A 25,355-nucleotide genomic window follows, 5' to 3' on the forward strand; every position below is an offset into this window, starting at 1 on the left:
ATTCATGTTTTTTTTTTTCGATCTAGATCAATGTTTTGTCAAGTGATTCGATATTTTATGTAGTACAGCCTTATGCCTATGTTATTAATATGTATAACATATTGCCGGTTGTAATAAATAAATAATTTAATTTAGGGGTACAGTTTTTTAAACTTTTTCTCTTGCGGCCAATTTGACTCGGTAGTTTTTGCGTGATACCGGAACAAACATACAGGTAGACAGATAATTTTTAATCCAATCCTTACAACACTGTGAAGAAAGAGCATTTTGTTTTAATTAAAAAAAAAAGTGACAATTCTAGTCAGCCTAACGTTTTAAACAAACCTGATTTTGACTCTCGATGCTCTATCTATATAATTTAAACTTTACAGATTACATTAATTTTTTGAGCTATTTTGGGTCGAAAATATTAATGGACGAAAAGAGGCGATAAGAATCTTATGAAAGTACCTTTCCACCCATTAAGTAATATGGACTCGACGATTTCCTAGGACTTGGTTGGGGAGTAGGTATCCTTGTTGGCTGAGACGGTAGTCCCAACAATGAGTCTAGCACGTCCTCGAGGGTGGTCGACCCGGGAGACGGCCTCGCTATGCCCAGGTTCAGAGATCGCTGGGAATCCTGCCAGTCTGTGAACAGACGTGGTCACTAAACAGATTTTGCAAGTAATTGTATTCTTGTTTTGTTAATCTTTTGACCACAATTTGAGAGAATAATGCCGCGGATTGTCCAATTTATCAAAAAAAAAAATCGATAATAAATAAAAATAAGTGCCATATAATAACTGTAATTGTGTCCTCATGCAAGGATTAATATTTGCCTAGTTTTTCATAACACAAGGTATGTTGTAAAAAAAAACTGTAGGGATACTCAGTTCCGAGCTAATTCAGAAAAAGTTTTCTTCCTAAATTGACTCATTTGAGAATCGAACTTAGGACATCATTTATGCAAACCAAAGTGCCCACGACTGTACCACGGAGATCGATGTAATATTGTTCTATATACTAGACAACTATTTTACCTACAATTAAGAATATTACTAGACTGTAGCGCTCTCTGAGTAGTCACAGACATACACGGAGAAAAAACAAAAAATCGATATAAGTATTAGATATTTATTTATTTAAAGTTATTTAATAACTTTATTGGTCAATAATTGGACAATATATAGGTATAAGACGTATCTTACGATGATCATTGTGATTGATAAATTCATAATAACGGAGTCGAAGTGGTCACCGTGACTGAAATTGGTTAGCCTAAGGAACAATTCTAGCAGTGCAGTGATTCTCAACCTTTTTTTTGTTGCGGCACATATTTAACGATTTCAAAGTTTGGCGGCACACAAAGAAAAAGATAAAAATTATTTACTTACTACAACACACTGCATAAATAGTTTATAACAAAAATTTTAAATATTTGCAAAATTTGCCGGCACACTTTTAAAATTTGGCGGCACACAAAAGTGCCGCGGCACAGTGGTTGAGAATCACTGTACCAGTGTAACTAAATATATTTTCCAAAGAAACAAAGGTCCATAAAAACAATTTGAGACTAACACAGCGTTTCCAACTAGGCATAGCTAATATCAGTACCACTCCGATATCTGTATATTAGGTTCCTTTAGACAGACTAGACATTAGTGGCAGAATTGCCCATTTCGATAACGCACATATCAGTCGAATGAATGAATGAATTCCGATTAAGTTCTTGATTTGATTTTATATATTAGAATTGAACTTTAATATATCCATTATTGGATCTATATATAAATATTGCTACAATATTACCCATCCCCGTTTCTTACGGTTACATTTAAATTTGTGTATTTTTTGACACGTTTCTTTAAAAAGTATTCGAATACGCTCGTTGAAAAGAAATGCTTAAAATGATGATTTCAATTTCATTAAAATCCTTTTAAATATTTTATTTTTTTGTCTATGTTGTCATTCATAACTATATTTTTTTTTATATGTATAAATTTTCTCATTATATCAATGGTGAGATGTGGTCAAAAGATTAATATTTTTAAGGGGTAACTCTAAGTTATGCAGTAGTAGATAAATAGTTGTTATTGGTGCAAAAATAGTATTAAAAAGGTGTATATTAATCAAGCAAAGGAAATTGAAATATATTGGAATGACTTATGTGTGAGGACTGGCCACCGAGCAAGTAAAACACGTTTTTGAATAATAAGGGCAATTATTAGTCTATGTGTTCTAAAATCAAAATTTTATTTTAAAAAATTCAGGCTACAGATTAAATATTATAGATTTAAAATAAAAAAATATTAGAGGGGATAGAAAAAAAATGTAGATGCATTTATGAAGAACATGAATACTTACTTCCGTTAGTCACGTAACAAACTCGTAGAAAAGAGATTACTGTTATAATGTCTAAATAAAGACGCCACAAAAATAAAAATAAAACAAAATGCATAAAATAAAAATGAATATATTCAATAACCATTATAATTATAACTAAAACATTAACTAACGTACGTACATTGATCGAATAATAGTAGGTACATTTGAAGACCTTTTTTTATATTTGAGTCTTCAATTTGTAATTACATGGAAGGTACCGAGATTCTTTAACATACATAACTATATAATACGACAATAATTATATAAATAATATTATTAATTGGAATATGAAATTGTGAAGAATGTAGAGAGCTAAAAGATGAATGGTGTCTGAATAAATTAATATGATTAAACTATTGTTAAATTTATGAAGCATTAAATTTCTAAACGTTTAATGTGAACACACTAAACATTCGTGGCGCGAATTCGAAACTTTATTATTTCGGCGGTGCGAATTTTGTACGCGAAATTTTTTTTCTAACCTAATCAGAACCTGTGTAATTTACTTAAGGACTAACTAAAGCCCTAACATAAATTACGAGGTGATTTAAGTAGAAGGAACTTGAATTTTTATAGACTTCAGTCTTAAATGTCACTTCTCACCACCACGTTAAATTATGGTTCTGATAACTGTTGCCTCAATATTATATATATAAAAGTAGGCAATGACGTTGGCTATTACTTTGTGACTTATTAAAGCTTGGTTGTTATGACTGAATATATAAAAAGCAAAGTACATAAACGTAAAGTATTTGAAATGAAATACAAATGAAAATATTTCATAAGTTAGTACCTAAAATAATAGCAACATAATATTTTATTTACAACACTGTTTACTAGCATAAAACTATAAACTAAAGAATTTAAAAATAAACACATAAAACAAATAAATTAACTCTGTACATTGGATGATACTATTAAAAAAAAAAAGAACTGGATTTTGATGGATATTAGCTATGGATTATAATTATGGCAATATCACTAAAACAAAAAAATATCTTATCTATTGACTATTTGAATCGTTTTAGGTACCATATTCACCAATGTGTTTATAAACTTGTAGTAAAGTCACTTAACAACAGTTAGATGAATTCATTAATTAGAATAATGAACCCACTTAATAAAAATGCATTGAATTATATTTGTTTAGTAAGGAGTCTAAATTTAAACTTGGCGGGTATACAGGACAATAACGGTTTATGATATTATTATCTTTAGTTCAGACATTTATTAATTATAAAGATAAACTTTTTGTCATTTGTACATAGATTAAGGATAATATCCTTTCTACACGTCTGTGATGTTTACTCGCAAAGTTTAAATAAAGAACGAGTGATAAAATAAAACCTATTTAAAATAAAAAAGTAAGCCACTACAAGCTGGTGCCGTACAATTCCACAATGCGAAATAGTGTACCACTTGTATATAAATTAATAGAAGTTGACAATACAAAAGTGCATAATTTATTGTCACAAAAATAATTCGCAAATAGTATTGCAATGGTCCTGAGTCTTAAACAGTCTATAAAGCTCTAACACAAATATTCCACAAATGAACGCGCAGTTTACAAACTGGTGCTCATTTCACAAAGAACTAAATACAAGAACAGCACAAAACGCACAGAGTATATTGTAACGTAACATAAAATTAACAAATAGAACACTGAAAGTTCAGATAATGGAGTTAAATGCATGATTGCTGCTCTAAGTTTATTTTCAGACTTGTTTTGTGGTTACACTAATGACGATCATACACGATCATGTTTCCCATCACCTTTGCAGCAGACCCGAAGTAGTACATATTCAAGATCAACTTGTTATGCATCGTCAAGTTTACTGGATGCCATTTCAAATCTGCTGGAACTTTTACGAAAATCTTGATCATGTATGGTCACCATTATGTAACTTAAATTTTACCGTACAAAGCTGCATTAGAGGGGAATGTTGCGTTATTCGTATATCTGAACCGTCAATGTACAACATGGTGTGGTCACGCTCGCTCACCGGGCGCCGCGCGATGGTCAAGGCGAAGGGAGGACGGCGGCCGTGGGTGGGGTGGAGGTAGCGCGTCTGAAACTACCAGAGGTGTTTGCGGTGACTCCAATGGTTTCGTACCTGTAAACGTTTATTCATTAATAAGATTTTGCGCAAAAAATGAATTATCGTGATATAATGAAATTAGTTCTATTCTCGAGACAAGTTTTGAAAGAAGATGAAGCGAAATGTGTTTAAGAATAAAAACATTCAGTTGTTATACGTAATGAAAATTTTATACTAGTACTATAAGATCATTTAGCGACCATTTTACCAGATTTTACCTTTGGTTACCTCTATTGCTCTTGCATTTTTGCTAACAAGCAGCAGTAGATAGATACTCTATAGTTTCTTCCAAAAGTTTACAGTAGTAAACTTATTATAGATACAAATAATTACAAAAAATTACCATACTGAGAAAACAATGAGCGGTTTTATCGCTAAATGCGAAACTTATAGTACTTGCAATGTTATGTTGCATTTGTTTATGAGAGGCTAGTAAGAGGCACTTTAGTTCTCAGCAATAGCAATGTATTTTGGGTTTTAATGGATGATAATGGAATCGTAATCTCGCCTGTGCTATCGAGGACCAGTAAATGGCGATAGATGAAGATGAAACCGGGTCTGTTAGCCCATTTTGACGGATTCAACAAAAATTAATCGCTATGGTTTCCAGGGAGAACTGCATGGAGGTCAACCTGACAGAGTATATTGCTAGTAAGGGGATAAGGTCCCCATCACTAACAATCCCTCTCCCTCCAACGTACTAATGGTATGACGACCATCACAGTATATTTCTTAATATCCGTGGCATTTTTATTTCTATAGTTCACTAACGATTGTCTATCAGATGATCTGTTAACTTGTATAAATTGCATAAAGAGACAATCTGACTAAACTACTCACCAACAAAAGAGCTTTCAAGCCAGTACAACTTTTGGCTAGAACGAGGTGATGGCTGCCTGTCTATGTCACCGTTAGCTGGTTCCAATCCTGATACGTAATGTACAATCGCTGATGTCACCTCTTTGATCGATGACTGGATCTCCTCAGACGCCTTCGAAGATGCCGATTGTTGCAGTAGGGAAGATGCTAGCCTGGAATAAAACAGTTATAAAGTTTTAAATGATCAATGTAAATTCAGGTTGGTATTTAAATAATAAGAACTAACTCTGATTAAGTTTTTTTTTATACAACTTAGAGTGACAAACAAGCTGACGGCCTACCTGATGGAAAATGGTAACCGTCGCCTATAGACATGAGCAATATCATGAACATAACAGAGTATACTGTTTCGCCCATGATAACCCCATGCGTTGCCATTCTTGAGGACTCAGGTGTTATTTCTATGTACCCTGTAAATTCACGCCATATCCCACCCTTCAAACCGAAACACAGCCATGCAAACACAACTGCTCCACGGTAGAAACACGAATGGGACAGAGGTACCCCAGCAATTAACAAACCTTTGTACAAAGTCTCTCTCTGGTGAGAAAGGTAGACTATCTTCAGTTACATTTAAGTTTAGAAAACATTTTGCTATGGACGGACGATTACTTACAAAAACCAAATATTGTACTTTTTTAGCAACAATTCTTTAAAGCAATTTTAACATAGTTTAATGATTAATTTTCAAGCAAATCTTATCTGTTGCTGCTAACTGTAATTAATCACAATGAACATAACAAAGATTTGATTTTAGTTAACTCAGCCTATCATCGCATTTTTTTTTTATAGATGATAATGAAATAGTAACCCCACCCGCGCTATCGGTATACGCTGATAGGGCACCAGTGAAGGATGATAGACGAAGATGAAACAGGTCAGTTAGCCCATCGTAACGAATTCAACGAGAATTGTTCACGATGGTTTCCAGGGGGAATCACGTGGAGGTTGACCTAATAGGGCATATTGCTAGCAATGGGGCTGTCAAACTCCATTGTTAACAATCCCCCCTCCTATCATTGAATATTGCATTACTTGTTTTGAAGTTCCATTACTTGTATCTAGCAAGTTATTAGCAAATGATCATCATGTGAGTAAAGACTTTTAGCCTAAAGCAGGAATTATTACTTATCTTGAAATTTTTGTCACAAAGAAGGCGTCAGAATAGTGACCTCCAAGCAAATCATCAGATAGATAGGCCAACGATACCACCAGAAAAAATGGATATCATCATCAACAGGATTATCATGGCGTAGTAGAGAAAAGAGCTATTTTTATATGCGGTATGGACTAATATGATGATAATTTGTGTGGTAGGAGTAATGCCTCTTATAGCTCACCTTTCATGGGGCGTTCGTGGGGTGTTGTTCAGTCGTTCCTGACTCCGCCAGCCGAGGTATGGTTGGCGAGCGCTGAATGACGAACGGGCAGATGGCGAGCACAGCGGACTCGTACCGCGGATGCTGCTACGTGTCGATGAACAGGGTGAAGTCTGAAACAAATACGTAAAGAATAACTATCGTGAGTCATTTTATTTATGGAATGGAATTACATTTTATTTGTGGTACGTAATTATATTTTTTTACAAATGACCATCTGGTCCTGGCATAGAATAGGTCAACCGTTCCGTTCCCGTTATAGTTAAAGGTTGATATGATGATGTGATGATGATGATGATAGCTTCTTAAAGACTTATCAATATAGGATAGAAATAGAGATATTACTATATGGGATAGAGAATGACATAGATTACTCTGTATCCCAAACAGTGTACGAGTATATATGCTGATCATGCAGACGAAGTCACGGCTACAAACTAATTTAAATATATTTTATTGCGTGATTGATTTCTCTGTATTAAAGCATTGTTAAATTTTACTTTCAGACTGCTTTGGAAGTAGTTACAAGTGCATTTAAAATTATAAAGTTAAATTCCAAACTCCATCAAGTATTATAGAGACACAAAACACACTATGATATTCCCATCATGCGTTGCCATTTCATGCCTGTGTACTCTGTAATTTTACTGCAATATCCCATCTCTCACAGCAAAATACAGTCACCCTAGCACAGATGCCTCACGCCAGAAATATTCGATTTTCTTTATCCAGATCTTTACATGGAATTTAGCATGGAGTGGTAACCGTTGCCCATAGCCAAAAGGTATAAGTGTGATGCAGGGCTGTAGCGAGCCAAGTTTATGGCAGGGCAAAAGAACTTTTTGGTAAGGCAGAAGCTATAATTAAGTGACTAGGAAAAAGCGAATTTGTTTCATTTTCGTAGGGCATTTAATTTTAATCTAGGGCATTGCTCCTCAATGCCTCCCCCCCCCCCCCCCCAGTTACGACCATAGTGTGATAAGATTACCTGATTAGAGTTAAGTCTGCTAGTAGACCATCGTCCGAAACTGGTCGTGTGGGGGGACAACTGCGGCGGTGGTGGCTGCGCATTAGCGCCCCCGAGGCTGCCAAGTGACGTAGTCTTCGAGTTGAGACCGCTCCATCTTGTCGCTGACGCCGACGCGTCAGACAGACGCTTGCGGAGGAGGAAGCCCTCGCGAGGGGCTGGTGCGTTTTTGTACCTGTAAATAAAGAATCATTTTATATAAATTTTGATTACTTATGTCTATAGAAATCATCGCCAATGTATATGATGGCCCTGGCTTTATTTTTTTGAATATTTCGAGTTTTCCCTCTCTTGATCTCGGCCATCGAGCCTTTTCTCTCTATTAGTAATTACTAATAAACGTGAAGCTTAAGCCTGAGGACAGGAGGGAGGGGATTGTTCATAACGGGGACTAGCTGCCCCATTGCTATTAATATATCGTATCAGATTGACCTCCACACGGTTTTTCCTAAAAATCATCGTGGTTAATCCATGTTGAATCTATCGGGGTGAGTCAACTGAGCTGCTTTTATCCTCACTTATTAAATAATTGGTTACTAGTGCCCCGTCAGAGCATAATGCAAGCAGGATTACTATTTCATTATTATCCATTAAAAAAAAATTAAATACGTTTATTACCAAAAATAAATAACAAAGACAGAACAGAGTAAGAGTATTAGATATATCAGAACTTATATCAAGTTAAATTATGACTTTTTTTTAATTTGTAAGGATATATCTAATGGCGTTATCTACTATCTACCATACTTAAATATTTTTTTTTTATAATTATATTTTTATTATTATATACATAATGAATAAAGTGCCATGAATATAGCGAGAAACTAAAAAACAGAGAAGGCTATCTTATCTTAGATGGGTGACATAAGCATTTTCGTATTTCGCAGGGCAGGTACAAATTGTTGTTGGACATTAGCCAAGTTGAAAGCATGTAGGCGGCATGAAAATTCTGCGATTGTACTTTATCATCTAGATCGAATATATTTTGCTACATCCCAACTTCGTAGTAACAAAATATAATTATACAGTTTATTACTACGAAGTGACTAAGCTAATTATACCTTTTCTTTTAATTAATAACTCCTTATAGATTAACCAAAAATTAAATAGACTTTTAATAGTTCGTCTCATACATGCATCGAGGGTTCCTTTAATTTTTATGACTATTATGGTAGTTACAATTTAGTTATTTGAGCGTAATAGATTAATTTAGACCTCCTATGAACCCTGATCTCTAGTTCTGTTATTTATCGTTAGTAATATTATAAACGTAAAAGTGAGTTGTTTGTTGCCACTTAGTGTTTTAAAGACTTATCAATATAGGATAGAAATAGAGATATTACTATGTGGGATAGAGAATGACATAGGTTACTCTGTATCCCAAACAGTGTATATATAGATAGATTAATTTAGACCTATGAACACTGATCTCTAGTTCTGTTATTTATCGTTAGTAATATTATAAACGTAAAAGTGAGTTGTTTGTTGCCACTTAGTGTCTTAAAAACTTATCAATATAGGATAGAAATAGAGATATTACTATGTGGGATAGAGAATGACATAGGTTACTCTGTATCCCAAACAGTGTATATATAGGTAGATTAATTTAGACCTCCTATGAACCCTGATCTCTAGTTCTGTTTAATTCTGCATTTATTATTATATATTATTTATTATGTATAACATTTCTAAATTTGTCACAGATCGAAAGGGTCAGATCGAAGTTGATCATTTATTTTTAAAGAAACCTTTTACCCTTATTAAAAGGTCTTTCTGCTGGAGTTCCAAACAATATTGTAGCAGTCGCATGCCAACTGCCTATTTTTATACCATTCAATTCTCTTTCTTTTCATTCCCAATTCCTATAACATGAATAGTATATGGAATTTATCCTATTACTGAACATCTGCAAATATAATTTAATTTTGTAAGGTGTTCTGCTTTTATTATACTTTCTAACATTTTCGACGTCAATAGAAATATCAAAGTCAATTAAACTCTATTACGTACAATTTAGGGTCAAAATTTATCACGCAAGTTTTCAGTTGCGGCATCTACTTTAATTTGTATTTTCGCTTTGAGTAGGTACAAAGTCATATGATCAGTCTAGTCGCTCATGTTCTAATTAGTGTCATTAATTACAATAAAAGACAATGAAGGGTAGACGTAGTGAGCGTGAGAATATCCAATTAAAACTGATAATGCCAGGTCTTGATATGCTATGATACGTAGGTATGTTTCTTTAACCAAAATAAACAAAATTATATTTTCTCATTGGCGCCGATTCTGAAGTTTGAGTATCATATTAGCCGTCAATTGTCCACTACTGGACATATGCTTCCCCCATAAGGGAGGTTTTGCCAGTAGTTGTCACGTTTGACAGACGGGTTGACAACCGCAGTTAGACCTTGGTGATGTTTTAAGAAGGGCGCAGCTATCCATCCCTCGATCATTAAGCTCCCTTAGTCGCCTCTTACGACAACCAAAGGAAAGAAAGGAGTGGTCCATTTTATGGCAGGACCACACTAATTGGGATATACACATATTATTTGGGATACAGCAGGACAAAGGTTAACTTTTACCCCGGCCAATTAATATTTCTCGATCATGCACGTGGACAAAATCGCAGGTAAAAACTAAGTTAAATCCTCAAAATATTTTAATTTTAACCGCTTTCAAAAAAGGAGGAGATTTTCAATTTGTTCGTATTTTTTTGTGTATGCCACCTCAGAACTCCATCCTTGAAACTCAAACCGATTGGTTTTTGTATTTGAAAGATTTCTTTCAGACTGGTCTCAAAGAAATTTCATCAAAATCTTTTAAAAAGTTTATTTTTAAATCAAATAACAGATGAGTTTCACCACGATGGAAATTGATGTATTTTTTCGTGTAGCAATATTTACATGAAGTTTTAAAAATACAGAATGAAGTTTCACAATCAATCCCGACGTAGACCCATTAAATCCAAGTTACCATTTAAAACTTTTTTTTTCGCTTATTAAAGTAAAACAATATTAAAGAATAAAAGAATTTATTCATTAAAAATTTAAGAAAAATATGATGTATGTCCCTAACAAAGTTCTGGTCTGATTAATGAAGTTATAACGAAACCCCGTCGGCATGGAGCCCGCTTCCGTTGAAGAGCAGCGCGTCGTAATCAAGTTTCTCTCGAAACTGAAATTTTTGCCGATCTCAGAACAGTTTATGGGGATGATGCTGTGAAGGAACCAACCGTCCACAATAAAAAGATTCAGAGAGGGCCGAGACAATGTTGATTGTTTTTTTCGATGTTTTGTCCGATCGTCCCTCAGACAGTTGATGGATTGTCCAGATCAACACTTTTATAATTCTACGTTAATCGCCTCAAAGCTCGTGTGGCACGAGTTCGTCCAGAATTGGCGCGAGAGGGGCGTTGGATTCTTCACCACGACAATGCCCCTGCCCACACCTCTCTTGTTGTCCGTGAGTTTTTGAGTAAAAATTAAATTGACCGAAACCCCTATTCGCCGGATTGGCCCCGTGTGACTTCTTCTGTTTCCCTCAAACCACATTGGTACTTCGGGGTGGGATTTTTGGGGTCATAAATGAGATAAAAAAAGCTACGACGGGGCAGCTGAGAAACCTACAACCAGAGGACTTTCAAGGAGCCTTTTGGAAACGGCGTTGGCACAAGTGCAATTACTTTGAAGGGGATAAAAATGAAGAATAATTTATTAAAAAACTTTTATGTTTTCGGACAAACCTCGTACTGTTGCATTCGATAACGAGCGAAAGGTAAACACTTTTATAATTAACTCATATTTGTCCTTCATTTTCCTTTACGTAAATTACAAATAAGAATAATTTATTCTTATGTTTTCGGCTACCTTGACAGCATTGATTAATATTTATATAGTTGATGTTATTTATTTTGTAAAGTTATAACAATTGCGTGGTATTTTATGGAAATATTTTTACTTTTATTATATTTCATTTCCTTGGGTAATGTCTGTTGTTAGCTACTGTAACTGTTTTAATGATTGGTGTTCTAATATAAACAAATATTAGATTTAAAATTAAAAATATGAATTCTGTAGGAAATAATGTTATAAACGTAGTTATATTTAAATGTATGTAACGGGAATTTTATGAATTTACTACATTTGTCGTTTCCCACAAATTCCTGACATACATTATTTAAATATGAACATAAGTTTTAATATATATAGATATATTCAAATGAATTTGTACAAAAATTAATATAGGACCAATACAAGATTAAACCAAACCTAATAAATAAAAAAAAAAGGATTATTAATATCAGTACATAATTAATGGCTAATTATTGATATCTAAAATTTATCGATTCACCTATTCTTTTTAGACGTCGTTAGTAATTAAATGCTTACTCTTAGTACTGTATCTAAATAAATCTTATATTTACACATGCATCTATAAATGGAAATATTAATTGGTAGCCCCTTTGATTCTATCATGGAATGATTATTATAGACAAAACATTCAATAGATCTCTAGTTCCAAATTAATAGAAACAAAATAGACCTTTGAGAAATGTTTGAATAGATCTAATATGACTATTATTATTGCTGCATAAATATTTCTCTTTCCAATATAGAAATTCTTGGAAACGAAACATCTACCGGTATTGAATACGTATAATACGGTTATAGGCTACATTTTTGCCTGCGACCTCGTCCGTGTGATTAGGATAACATTAATTGATGGAATAAAGTGTATCTCAAGCTTTTCTTTATTTCAAACTATACCTACGTCGAATTGCATAACAATTGGTCAATACATAAGTAGGATGAAATTATAACGAATGATTTGGTAGCCGTCTTCAAAAAATATTTGTTAGTACACAGCTATATCTTAATACTTTTTATTCCAAATAAAAAAAGTATCTCGCATATAAATATTAAATTTGTGTCAGGACCACGATTTAATGAGACTTAAAAGTGAATTAACAACAAATCGACTGAATTTATTCATCAGTTCTGAACAGACTTTGATGAATGGTTCTTTTATTAAATAAAAAAGGGTTTACTCTTATATTGCTCGACATTATTCTGTGCTAAATGCGTTATATTTAAAGTATTTATTTCTACAAAAAAAAAAAAATAATAATTAGTCTGAATTCTATTTACCATTCTGGTACATTGAGCTTCTGCAATGACCTTTGCACCCGTAGCTCGTGCTCGGAGAGCACACGATCAGAATTCTTCTGTAATTCGTTCTCAGGAGGCTGTAACAATCAAAATAAAATGTAAATGTATTAAAATATAACAAAATATTAATGTAATAAATAAATAGAAAAATATATACCAAAATCAATACTGAAGAAAGCAGATGCTTTGGCTCTTCGTAATATTATCAAATAAAACTGCTATAAAATTTTATTAGATCGTACTTTATTATAAATATATATACAACATATACAATTTTAATATTAATGATTAGTCACATTTATCGATTTTAACTCTAACTACACTAAAGAATCATCATCATTAGGTACTAAACAATAAACTGATGCACGAAACGAAGTTTTAAAGTTTAAATTATCATCAATTTTTTTATCAAAATTTTTCAAAGTTGACGAATCGGTCATTTCTTCTTGGATTTTTAATGTTTGATATAATTTATAAGTTGCAAATCGGGCATATTCAGTGACCTCGTCGCCAGTTTCTACTGTTAAATCCAAAAGTTCAGTATCCACATGATGTGATTTACTAATAAAATTTTCGACGGATTCCGCAGTTTCTTTCCTTCTCAAAAAATTCTCAACAAAATCACAATCTATAGTAATTTCAGACCATGATGATAAATGCCCTGAATCTTCTGAATTGTTTTCCATTTTTTGCTGAATTAATCCTGAGATACCGTAAATAGATTCATTCCATAAATCAGTAATTTCGGAATCGGTCTCCATAAAATCTAAGTTAAGGTTTTCATTCAATACAGATTTTTTTTTTTTTTTTTTTTTTTTTTTTTTTTTTTTTTTTTTTTTTTTTTTTATAGAACTTAGAATGGCAAACAAGCTGACGGCCCACCTGATGGAAAGTGGTAACCGTCGCCTATAGACATGAGCAGTTTGGACATAACACTGTTTCGCCCAATACAGGTGTTATTCCTCTGATAAAGCATTTCAAACCGAAACACAGCCATGCAAACACAACACGGTTGAAACACGAATGGGACAATACCCAAGCAATCGACTTTTGTACAAAGTCTCCCTCTGGTAAGATTAGTAAGTAAGATTCCCCTGATAAAGCATTTGTAACAGGCACAATTGGAGACATTTTATTTTTTTCAAACGCATCATAGTTTGGAATATAGATATCATCGAAGTAACTTTCTAATAGTGACGGTGTAACAAATGAACAATTTGTTTCAATATTATCAGCATCTTCTTCTTGATTTTCTAATGGCGGTGGAGGAATATTTTCGTGTAAACGCTTAAAAAAATTCCGTATTTTCTCATCATTGATTTCAGTAGACATTATATTTGTTGTTACATGCATTTCTGTTTTATTTTCTGTAATAGGTACAACTTCAGTTAATTTGCTATTGACTGACATGTTGTCATGAACAGATAACGTAGTAAGATTAGGTTGGGATAAATTTCGTCTTCGTACGTCGATTTTATGCACTTTTTTCTTAGATCTCCATTTCCTGTATTTATTTTTAAAATCTTTCATACTCAAATAATTTTCGTCGTCTGACTCGCTCCTCGATATATCTGGATACTTTGCGTAATAAACATCTCTTGACAGTGGTTTTATGTATGCATGTTCCAGTTTAACATCTTCAAATGGTTCCATTTCTTCTGCGATCCACAGATTATCCAAAGAATGCCAGAATATATTTTTTTCAAGCACCTCTTCCGTTGTTAAAAACACTATTGACACCATTTCAATTGAGCAGCTACTATTTATAGGTTTGGATCCCAACTGACTACTAAATACTAATGACAATATAATAATTATTACGAAAGACATTTAAAACTAATATGCCATTAACGAACAATAGTTTAGTTAAACATAATTAGTGTTAATTACGAATGCAATTATTATGTTGTTATTATATTAAACTGCAGACTTTTGTATTGTTATTCTGCAGTGAGTTGTAAAATAGCTTTAACAAGTAGAATATGATGACGTGCTCCTCAATACTGAATGTTTTAATGAAAAAGATTCTTTTGGGAATTAACTATTATAAAACGGAGCGGATGCAAGAGGTTCTCTTGCGTAAAGGACTCACCCTGACATCGGATGAAGAGAGTAGCGCGCATGGCCCCAGTAGTCCTACACTTTCCCAGCAAGTCATGTCCACAATGACCTTGTTTCTCAGTCACAACTAGTCCATAGCATCTTATACACGCATACCAACATTGTTATCAGATCGTGATGCACCACCGACTCCGTAACACCACATTACGTAAGTCCTCATATCGCACGCGATAACAAACCAATACCTTAATAACAAATAAAGCGACTACATTCAAAGCTACTAGAGCCTCCGATTGGAAGTGAAGAAGCAAGCTGCAATATCGAAGCGGAAAGCGTTCGCCAATCAAATCAGAACAACGTTGCTTATTGAACGACAAATCCAATTACAAGACTGAAACGGAGCGACCGCGGGACCTCGGAGCTTAAGGTCGCTCTGCGAGCTGCACCGGAACGGGGGCTGGGTCTAACATATTCCGCTTGGGTCGGACTTACGCGTCGGCCACTGCGGCTGTCCGCATCGTGGTACATAGAGGATGGGGTCGAGGGGACAGGCGGCCACGGCGCTGCCTCCTGCCAGACTGAGGCGCGGCGTGTGTCCTTGGCCATTGCGCACGCGTACTCTGAACAGCCTTTACTAAGTTTCTAGTGTCTTCAACAATACGAGCATTCTAATTAACATGTTCTTCTCAACGTCATCTCTGAGTTTCGTCAACCAATTTATAAGTATAGCATCGTTGTTTCCTGCTAGCTAAACGATTCTACTAATACACTGGTAGCATATTCTACGTTCGCTAGATAACAAGCGATGGATATCGATATAATCGGGACAGTCGTTTCATAAGATCCAGCTGTCTCTGAAGCTTGTTCAAGTCGAACATTTGTTTGTGTCCGAGGGTGTGGCATTGCGTGACATTTTGACCTCGGATAACCTCACCTAATTACACATAATGGTCAGGAATGATCATAATTTAGTTAATATATAACACTATCAATCTAATATCTATTTTTGTATTGAACACTTCCCTGTTTTTTGTGATAGAACAATGGTCACATAAATATAATAAAAAACACATTTCGTCTGCTGAGAAAGAGGAATAGACGAGAGATTTTAAGCAGTAAGAGTATCACATAATGAAATCAATTTATGGGTATTTATGAAATAGTATGTCGATTAGGCCTGACTATTTTCCAATATCATTTGACAGTAGCAGAACCAATGATAAGACATATTAACGCCCAAATTTTGTCTAATAAAAATTGATTAAAATACCTCAGGATCTCTACGGACTGTGAAGACATTGATGTCAACTTGTGTTTTATGATTAGGTCAACAATAAAAAATGTTGCTACCTAATTTCCGATTTACAGGAGTCATAAATGTTCCTGCAAAATTATTTTTGACGAACATAAATATCAATATACCCAAGACGATATGGGCCTGTTGAAGAATGTAATAAACCATTAAGTTATTCCATACAAACAGCAGGGAATAGATCGTGAGGGAACGCATGAAATGTAGACCATGACCTATTTTAGTGCTGGATACGTGTACATCAGGCACACATTGTGACGTATATGTACATATTGACGTACTGTTGTATATATGTACATAGATGCACGTTGACGTCACAGTACATAACTGTTAACGATCTAAAAAGAATATTCCAAATATATTCAGAATTAGTTTTGGAATGATTTGTTAATTATTTTGTAAGGAACTTTATTCATAGAAAGAATTTTATGAAGAAAACATAAGAATAATTGAAATAGAAAGGATACAGGATTACTTGTATGTGTACCTAGTTAGTTCCAGGATGTAGATAGTATGGTGGACTCGTTTTTTTTTTTGTTTTAGTACTATATTTCCTTAGGAAAACTGCTAATCATTTCCATTTCACATTTAATTCTAAATATAAATATAATAATGTATGTTTATTATAGGTATTTATCTAATTTCATTTTGGAAAGTTCTTTCTTTACATTGAACAATTAGATTCTTTTATTTAAAAAAAAAAACCAATGTACTTACTAGATGAAGATGAAAAAAATATGAAATTACTATGCTATAGTGAAATATAAATAGAAAATCAGATAGTGAAAGTAACTGACTGATTGAGTTAAAACCTGCCTGACACAGCTACACGCGAGCGCAGAAACACCATGTTTAATTTTAAAACCATTGCGTGATACATATTTAGGGTCATACCGATAGACAGAAATAATAGCCAAGTTTTTTTATTTGTTAATTTTTTTATAGTGAAACGCAACTAGAACGATAAATAAAGCAAAAAATTATTATTGAATTGTGTCACAAGTTTAATATAAAAAACGAACTGTATCCCATAGCTTTGGCCGTGTAGATGAAAAATATGACAATTGTCTGTCTATTTACCTAAGTCTTAAATGTAATGTTACTTAATATTTTATTACCAATTAATCGATAATAACATACAGAATAATCTAAATGCCGTTTTTTATTATTATTATTATTATTATTATTATTATGTAAAATTACGTCAATAATTTTAGTTAGTGGCTATGGAAGCATCTATTCAACAAATTTGTTATAAATTGTTAACTAATTATCAATCAACATTTATATTTTTTTTTATACAACTTAGAATGGCAAACAAGCTGACGTCCCATCTGATGGAAAGTGGTAACCGTCGCCTATAGACATGAGCAGTACCATGGACATAACCGAGTATACTGTTTCGCCCATGATACCCCCCCATACGTTGCCATTCCTGAGGACTAAGGTGTTATTCCTCTGTACCCTATAAATTCACGCCATATCCCACCCTTCAAACCGAAACACAACCATGCAAACACGACTGCTTCACGGTTGAAACACGAATGGGACAGAGGTACCCAAGCAATCGACTTTTGTACAAAGTCTCCCTTATAGTAACTATATCAATATTAGACATCTTTATTTCTATAAATATAATATATTTTAATTACTTTATATACAAGCTATTCATTTCAGTTGTAAATTTAAAAATTAATTAATAAATAATTACAGCAACTTGGCAATTACACTGCAATATATTGTACTAACAAAATGTATGATTCTTAAGTTAATTAATTAGATTTATATAGCAATTGAAATAGTAAATCTCACCATCAATGTCCAGAGGAATCCAATATGGATACTGGAAGAGTGTTAATTATATCTAAACTTAGTTACACAAATGTACGTAACATAAGCTGTCCACTTAACATATTCAATACCCAACGATAATTAGACAACACTTCATAATTTATCTAATTTGTAAATACATGACAAATGAGGGTTTGGGGGGGGGGGGTCATCAGTGAATCGTAACGACATAATGAGTGACTATAATGACTCTCCATTATTATTTGGTTATAAATTAGGCATTCACCGAAAAAATCTGGTAAACAATGCAGTCTATTGACGTAGCTGTGCGACTGTGGAATTAGTATTGTAATTGTATTGCTTACTTAAGCAAACATTTATAAATGTGTTTATTTTATAAATGGTGTTTAAAATGTACAGTGGAAATGACATTTAGAGGAATAGATTAAAGTATAGATTGTCTACGTTAACATGGCACGCCGCTTCAACTTTTTACTTCAATGAAAAGTTTGTAGTAATTGTTATAAAGAAATTGTTAGTAATGCGGACTACGAGTTCCATTACAAGCAATATACTCTGTCAGGTCGACCTCCACGTGGTCCTCTCTGGAAACCATTGTGCTGAATTACAGGTGTACTCATCACGATGAGCTAACTGACCTGCCTTCTCATTCTCACCTATCATCCATTTACTAGTGCCCCGCCAGCGTTCACCGTTAACAAAGGCCATAATACCATTCCATAATTATCCATTAAAAAAAACTCTTATACATGTTGTTACTCTGTATTAACCTTTTTAGAGAGTGCAACAATGTTTGCTAAATAAACTGTTATTATTAAACAGAATAACTCAATATTAGCGGAAGGAAAGGGATTGTCAGCAATGGAATTTGACTGTCCCATTGCTAGCAATATAGTTCGACATCCAACAACTCTTCTTCAATTCTTGTTGAATTCGTCATGATGGGCTAACTGACCTGCTTCATCCTTCATTAGTGCCCTGTCGGTGTATACCGATAGCGCGGATAGAGTTACCATTCCATTGGGTATTAAATTAAATACTGGGTACAGAAGAATAACATCTGAGTCCTCAGGAATGGCAACGCATGGGGCGTATCATGGGCGAAACAGTATACTCTGTTATGTCGATGGTACTGCTCATGTCTATAGGCGACGGTTACCACTTTACATCAGATGGACCGTCAGCATGCTTGCCATTCTAAGTTGTATAAAAAAAAAACTCAATATTAGCAAAGAATATGAAGCATTGCTGCCATGAATACAACGAGCTCGTAGTATTGTCACGTATAGAACCGTTAACGAGTACAATTTACGCCTTCCTCGTCCGCTAATAGGTGTTATGTTACGTCTAATTGCGGAATATATCATGATGGAATTCACAACTGGAAGTCACAAGTGTTATGTAGTCCCCGTTCAATGATAAGTTTTAATATTCTTGCACATACCTAATAGATTAATCATCATCATCATCATACCAGCCTTTAACTGTCCACTGTTGAACATAAGCCACCCCTTTAGGGGGTTATGCCAGTAGTTGCCACGCTTGGCAGGCAGATTGGCAAATTCATTTGAACTCTCGGACTCATCGTCATTATATAACCTTTGAACTGTTCACTGTTGTACATAAGCCTCCTCCTTGGGGGGTTTTGTCAGTAGTTGCCACGCTTGGCAGGCAGATTGGCAAATTGATTTGAACTCTCTGACACATCGTCATTTTATAACCTTTGAACTGTTCACTGTTAAACATAAGCCTCCCCCTTGGGGCGTTTTGCTAGTAATTGCCACGCTTGGCAGGCGGATTGGCAACCGCAGTTAGGATTTAGAGACGTTTTAAGAGGGACGCTGCTGTGCATCTTTCGCCCTCCCTTTTTCTCCTCTTACGACACCCACGGAAAGGAAGGGTGGCCTATTCTATGCCGGGATCACACGGCATTAATATTCCCCAATAATAGCTATATAAGGTATATCGCTATCAGATCGACCTTTACGCGGTTGCCCCCAAAAACCAACGTGGTTAATTCTTGATGAATTAATCAGGATGAGCCAACTGACCTGCTTTCAGTGACCTTTCATCACTCGCTAGTGCCCTGCGAAACTATACCATTTAATTCATAAAAAATTGGACAAATATTTTGTTTTTAACAAGTATAACAAATCATAATTGAATGTAAGCAACAGTAAGTAAGTTTACTACTAGTAAGTTAAGTTTTGTTAGACAACAAATTTACGACTTTAATTAGACAAACTACAGCAATGAACTACGATAATACCTTGCAAGAAGTTACGTGTTCTGAATTCAAATATTTTAAGTTTTTTTTTAATAAGTGAAAATCTAATGGTAACCCCGCCTACGCTATCGGTATATACTGGCGAAGCACTAGTGAGAGGTGACGAATGAAGTTGCACTATCATGACGAATTCAACAAGAATTAATCACTACGGTTTCTGGGGTGGAGGGAGAGGAAAGGAATGGCGTGGAAGTCGACCTGGTAAGACATAACGCTAATAATGGGGTTATTAGAAATATTATCTCTCTGTCTACTTGTATGTTTTAATATCTGATGACAAATTGGATGTATTTTCCATAGCTGTATTTCTGAAGGTCTAACTTAAAATTTGATGTATGTTTTATCTTGATACGCTGGCTAGAAGAGATCTTTCTCATTAGAAGAAGTTTTAAAACTTTTAAAATTCACGCGTACGAAGTAGTGAGCAAAAAGATAGTAAATATAATAAAAGTACTCGTACCAATATAAAAATCTCGTGATGCTTATCGATTACAAAAATAATAGTCGAAATCAGCTCAAACTTGATTGGGTGTCGTAATCTCGTATGTAAAATAATCACAATGATTATTAAGATTGTGTTTAAAAAACAACTCGAGTTGTGGCAAATCCAATTATTTTGATTTAAAAACTATACTACTGAACCAATTTTGATACTTTTATACAATTCTATGAAACTAATTTATAGGTATATCCTTGCAGATAAAATAGATTTTCCAAATTTAAATAAAATAGTTTAAAAAAAAAGTTATGAGGCAACAAATATAAATAAAATACCGGTTGTATTTTAACATAGAACATAAAATAGAACCTCCTTCTTCTTGAAGTCGATTGAAAATACAAAGGAGTTGAGAATTTCTTTTGGAAGATTCTTAAAAAAGGGCTCACTATTTTCATTACATGTCCACATATACACGAGTATGAAACGTCAGGCCTCTACTTCCCTCAGGGGTAAACACAAATAACACAATGTCGTGCTCTGATTCGATACAAACAAACCGTTTTCGCTTGCTCCATTCTATTTATTCTGCTCTCCCTTTAACTGACTTTAAAAAGGATGAGATTCGATATACGATTGCATTTTTTGTGTCAATCCTCTAGACTATCTCTCCCGGATTATGTTTTCGAAGTATATTTCACATTTAGACCAATATGAAGTTAGTTTTATTGTACAAAGTTTTACTTTACAAATCTCTTGAAACACGTTATCTATTTAGTCGTACAAGACATAAGAGAGACGATCTATAGACATGTCTACACATCCTGCAATATATTTCATTCTTGATTCTTTTTTATTTTTCCATACACATATAACTTAGCTTATCGCATAATGCTTTTGTAAATTCATAAAGTACATTTAAATTGTAAAGCAATGACAGTAATTTTTAAAAGATTTGTCGAAGGTCTTTGAAATTGTATTTAGGCGTTCCATTATATATTTTATGACGGTGAGAAAATACCATCAATATACAAAGGTAGCTACGTACTACTTTCTCGTATAATCAACTAAACAATACATATCAACACAAATATTTTATTATATTACTAGCGACCCGCCCCGACTTCACACGGGTGCAATATTTGTTTGTTTAACTTTTAAATTGTTTAAGACATTTTAGTAGGGGGAAAGGAATTGTTAGTAATGAGGTCAAATAGCCCCATTACTAGCAATATACCCTGTCAGGTCAAGCTCCACGTGATTTCCCCTGGAAAAGTGTTTCCTAAAACTTTATATTTCTGCTAAAAAGATGGTTGTTATGTAAAAATAAAATAAATTTTACAAGCCCTTCATTTTATAATCTGCAGTATTTTCACACACGCCAAAATACCAACCTTACTAAAATGTATTTTTCAATGGGTGATAACAGTATGGTAACGCACCCCGTCTGCGCTATGCACTGGCGGGGCACCAGTGAGACATGACAGAGATAATATACCTTTCTAATAGTAAAATTCCAAATCGAATCAATAGCACCGGAGATCACCTTGAACATCTAAACTCATAAACATTACTTCTTCATAATATTAGTATAGATTTTATTATATTATTTTTATTATCCTCTAGCTATATATCGCGGCTAGCGTAATATCCACTTTCAAAACTCTATAATTGTGAACATTATCTTTTACGACACTATAAAATGTACACAAAATTCATTCGCATCTCTGTTATAATGTGCTGAGTGTATTCTATATAATACATTATATTGTAATGATAAAATGACAATTTAAAAATACGTAAAATTTTTTATTGTAATTTTACCACTTTTAAGACATCATAATATTTATATCGATAAAAAGTCCGATTTTACTTTAAAAGATTTTTTCATATTTACAAAAAGATTTTTTTAATGTACATAATTGTTATAGTTAGTAGTTGTTATACCTACTATTGATATACTTTTATATCAATATAAAATTAATTTGAAACGTATTTTTATCAATTTTAGTGTGTTTTTTGTTTAAATTATCACTTTTTATGACTGTGACATTGATTGTAGTAATGCCTAATTTTAACAATACATAATAATTATATTTATGTTTCTTAAATTGATAATTAGTGTTGTATTTAACAATTTTGGTGAAGGTTTTTATAATATTTGTATGTCCAATAACAGTGAAACAGATTTTAACGTGTTTTACATGATTTTATGTATATCATGTAACTAAATACCTATAATTATGCGTATAAATGATAAATGAGTGACTTGACTTGAAAATAAAAGTAAAATATTCTCTTGATTCTACCAACTACAAGAAAATTACACAAAACCTAATTACATTTGGGATATCCCAATATTTGAAATGGCAAAAAGGACAACCTAACAAGAAAACAAAGCATTATTCTGTCACGATTAAATTTATTTGTACTCGCATTCGTATTAATCGAGTTTTACACAATAGTCGATTTACAATCGTAAGTAGATTTTCATAATCAAAATGTCAAATATAGACACAGCATTACAATGTAAAACAAAGACAAAGGGGTCGAGAGTTATCAAAGGGTAAGGAGTCGGGACTTTGCCATCGTCGACCTTTCAAAGGGCGGAATAATTTGCAAAGTTTCACGTCACTCGATGGTTTTACGAGAGCTCAGCTCTTGTATAAAAGTTATAATAATCTATGTATGTAAAGTATTTATACGGCAGTATATATTATACTGCCGTATAAATAATTTATTCAAATTTATGAGCGTTGGTATTATGGACGGGTATTATGGATACCGATTTGATATCTATATATTGGGTTCCTCTGGACATTGGATAGCGGAAAAAGAGTCATCACCTATTTTTTACATCGCCCATATCGGTCGGATATCTATTTTCGAATATGTTAAAAGTCTGTTATCCAATATTATTTTTTGGATTAACATATTAACAAATTCGTTATTGGTTACCGTTATATAGATATTGAAATTAAAACATATAGATATGGTTATATATTACCCATCTCTATTCATAACTTTAGCTTACAGAAGTGTGACAATATCGCAATTATCTGTCAATTTTGAATTTTTTTTTTAATATTTGTGACTTATTATTTAAAAAGTGCTCTATCTACGAACTAAAACGCAAATTATAGAATACGTTGCATATAAATCTACCACGAAAAACTTTGCACTTACTTCATATTTTGTATTGGAACTTTTCATACATTTTTATCATCAGAATCAAAATTTTTCAGTTACAATTTAATAAGTGTATTTTTACGTGATTAACGTTAAAACGTTATCTAAACTAAACTAAAAGTTAATATAGTTCACTATCAGAAAACTTTTTTATATAAACAATAAAAAAATCGTTATTTTAAAAAAAATACATAATTGCGTAGAAGTAGACTTGAAAGCAGGTCAGTTGGCCTAATAGGACGAATAATAATTAACCACGATGGTTTCCAGGAGAAACCCTAATACAAAAAATCCCTTTCTCTCCAATATAAGATTTTTTTGTGCAACTTAGAACATCAAACAAGGATGGCTCATCATGGAATGTGGTAACCATCACCTATATACATGAACAGTACCATAATAATAAGATATTATACTTAGTCTCCTATTGTATATAATTTAACCTATATACTCAAATTTATATGTTAAGCTTATTTAAAAGAGAAGCAAAGATGTGGGCACAGTTTTGGTTATAAAGTAAACATACCAAATAAATCCGATCAGGCTATTGTTATCACTGGATCGAAATGACGGTTGTTTGAACAATCTGAAATGGGTCCAGGGTCGAGTATACTGCATATGTTGGATAAATCCACTGGCGAATATAATACTTCGTATATTGCTATAAATCTCGTAGGAACAAGAATTTTGATTTATGTACGTATCGAGGAGAAGTCTGATTTTCCTTTAATATGATTAAAATTACCTATATGTACTATATATAGGAGTAGACAAATTAATTTTTTTTACTTTTTTTATTTTTTATATATATATATATGTGTGTTAAAATATTCAAATATATTTTTCTTGAATTCTTAATATTCTGTGTAACATTTAAAAGTCATCCTATTAATATTATAAATGCCAAAGTTCATAACGATGGATGTCTGTTTCTCTTTCATGCAAAAACAACTGAATGGATATCAATGAAATTTAGTACACAAGTATATCTTAACTTAGCACATAGGATAATTCATATACTGATTCACGTGGACAAAGCCACGTGATAAAGCTAGTGGATAATAAAATCGAAGACAGAAATGTAGGTCGCTGTGACTTAGTAGATATAATATACAAGTAATCTTGTTTAATTTTTCCGTTTACCACCAAATACGTAGTATGCTTTTTATCACATTAGTTGTATAATAAACTGTTATAATTTCAAATTCAAACTAATTATTCTTTGTATGTTTCCCTCTAAAACCGAAATCGAAGAAGTAGTATTTGTGTAGCTGAAGAAATTATAAAAGGGTATAAAAAGAACGAAGTTATGAAATGTATTTTTAAACTTTCCATTTTTC

The 25,355-nt window shown here is 33.2% G+C and overlaps 1 protein-coding gene across 5 annotated transcripts in view; it reads right to left on the reverse strand.

Moving 5' to 3' along the window:
- Positions 1-25,355, reverse strand: part of LOC113522903 (uncharacterized) — a 141,909-nt gene that overhangs the window by 7,785 nt on the left and 108,769 nt on the right. For 4 of the 5 annotated variants that reach the window (XM_052898667.1, XM_052898668.1, XM_052898669.1 and 1 more), the window contains exons 4-9: positions 12,898-12,995; positions 7,712-7,925; positions 6,685-6,836; positions 5,306-5,496; positions 4,370-4,480; positions 451-629 (exon numbers count right to left, since the gene is read on the reverse strand). In XM_052898667.1, the coding sequence (XP_052754627.1) occupies positions 451-629; positions 4,370-4,480; positions 5,306-5,496; positions 6,685-6,836; positions 7,712-7,925; positions 12,898-12,995 (945 nt within the window). The remainder of the gene's footprint in view (positions 1-450; positions 630-4,369; positions 4,481-5,305; positions 5,497-6,684; positions 6,837-7,711; positions 7,926-12,897; positions 12,996-25,355) is intronic. The other variant, XM_052898671.1, reaches the window with a different exon arrangement.

This window comes from Galleria mellonella, unplaced genomic scaffold (genome assembly GCF_026898425.1).
Source record: "Galleria mellonella isolate WM207_F2 unplaced genomic scaffold, CSIRO_AGI_GalMel_v1 utg515, whole genome shotgun sequence".
Taxonomy (NCBI): Eukaryota; Metazoa; Arthropoda; class Insecta; order Lepidoptera; family Pyralidae; genus Galleria; species Galleria mellonella.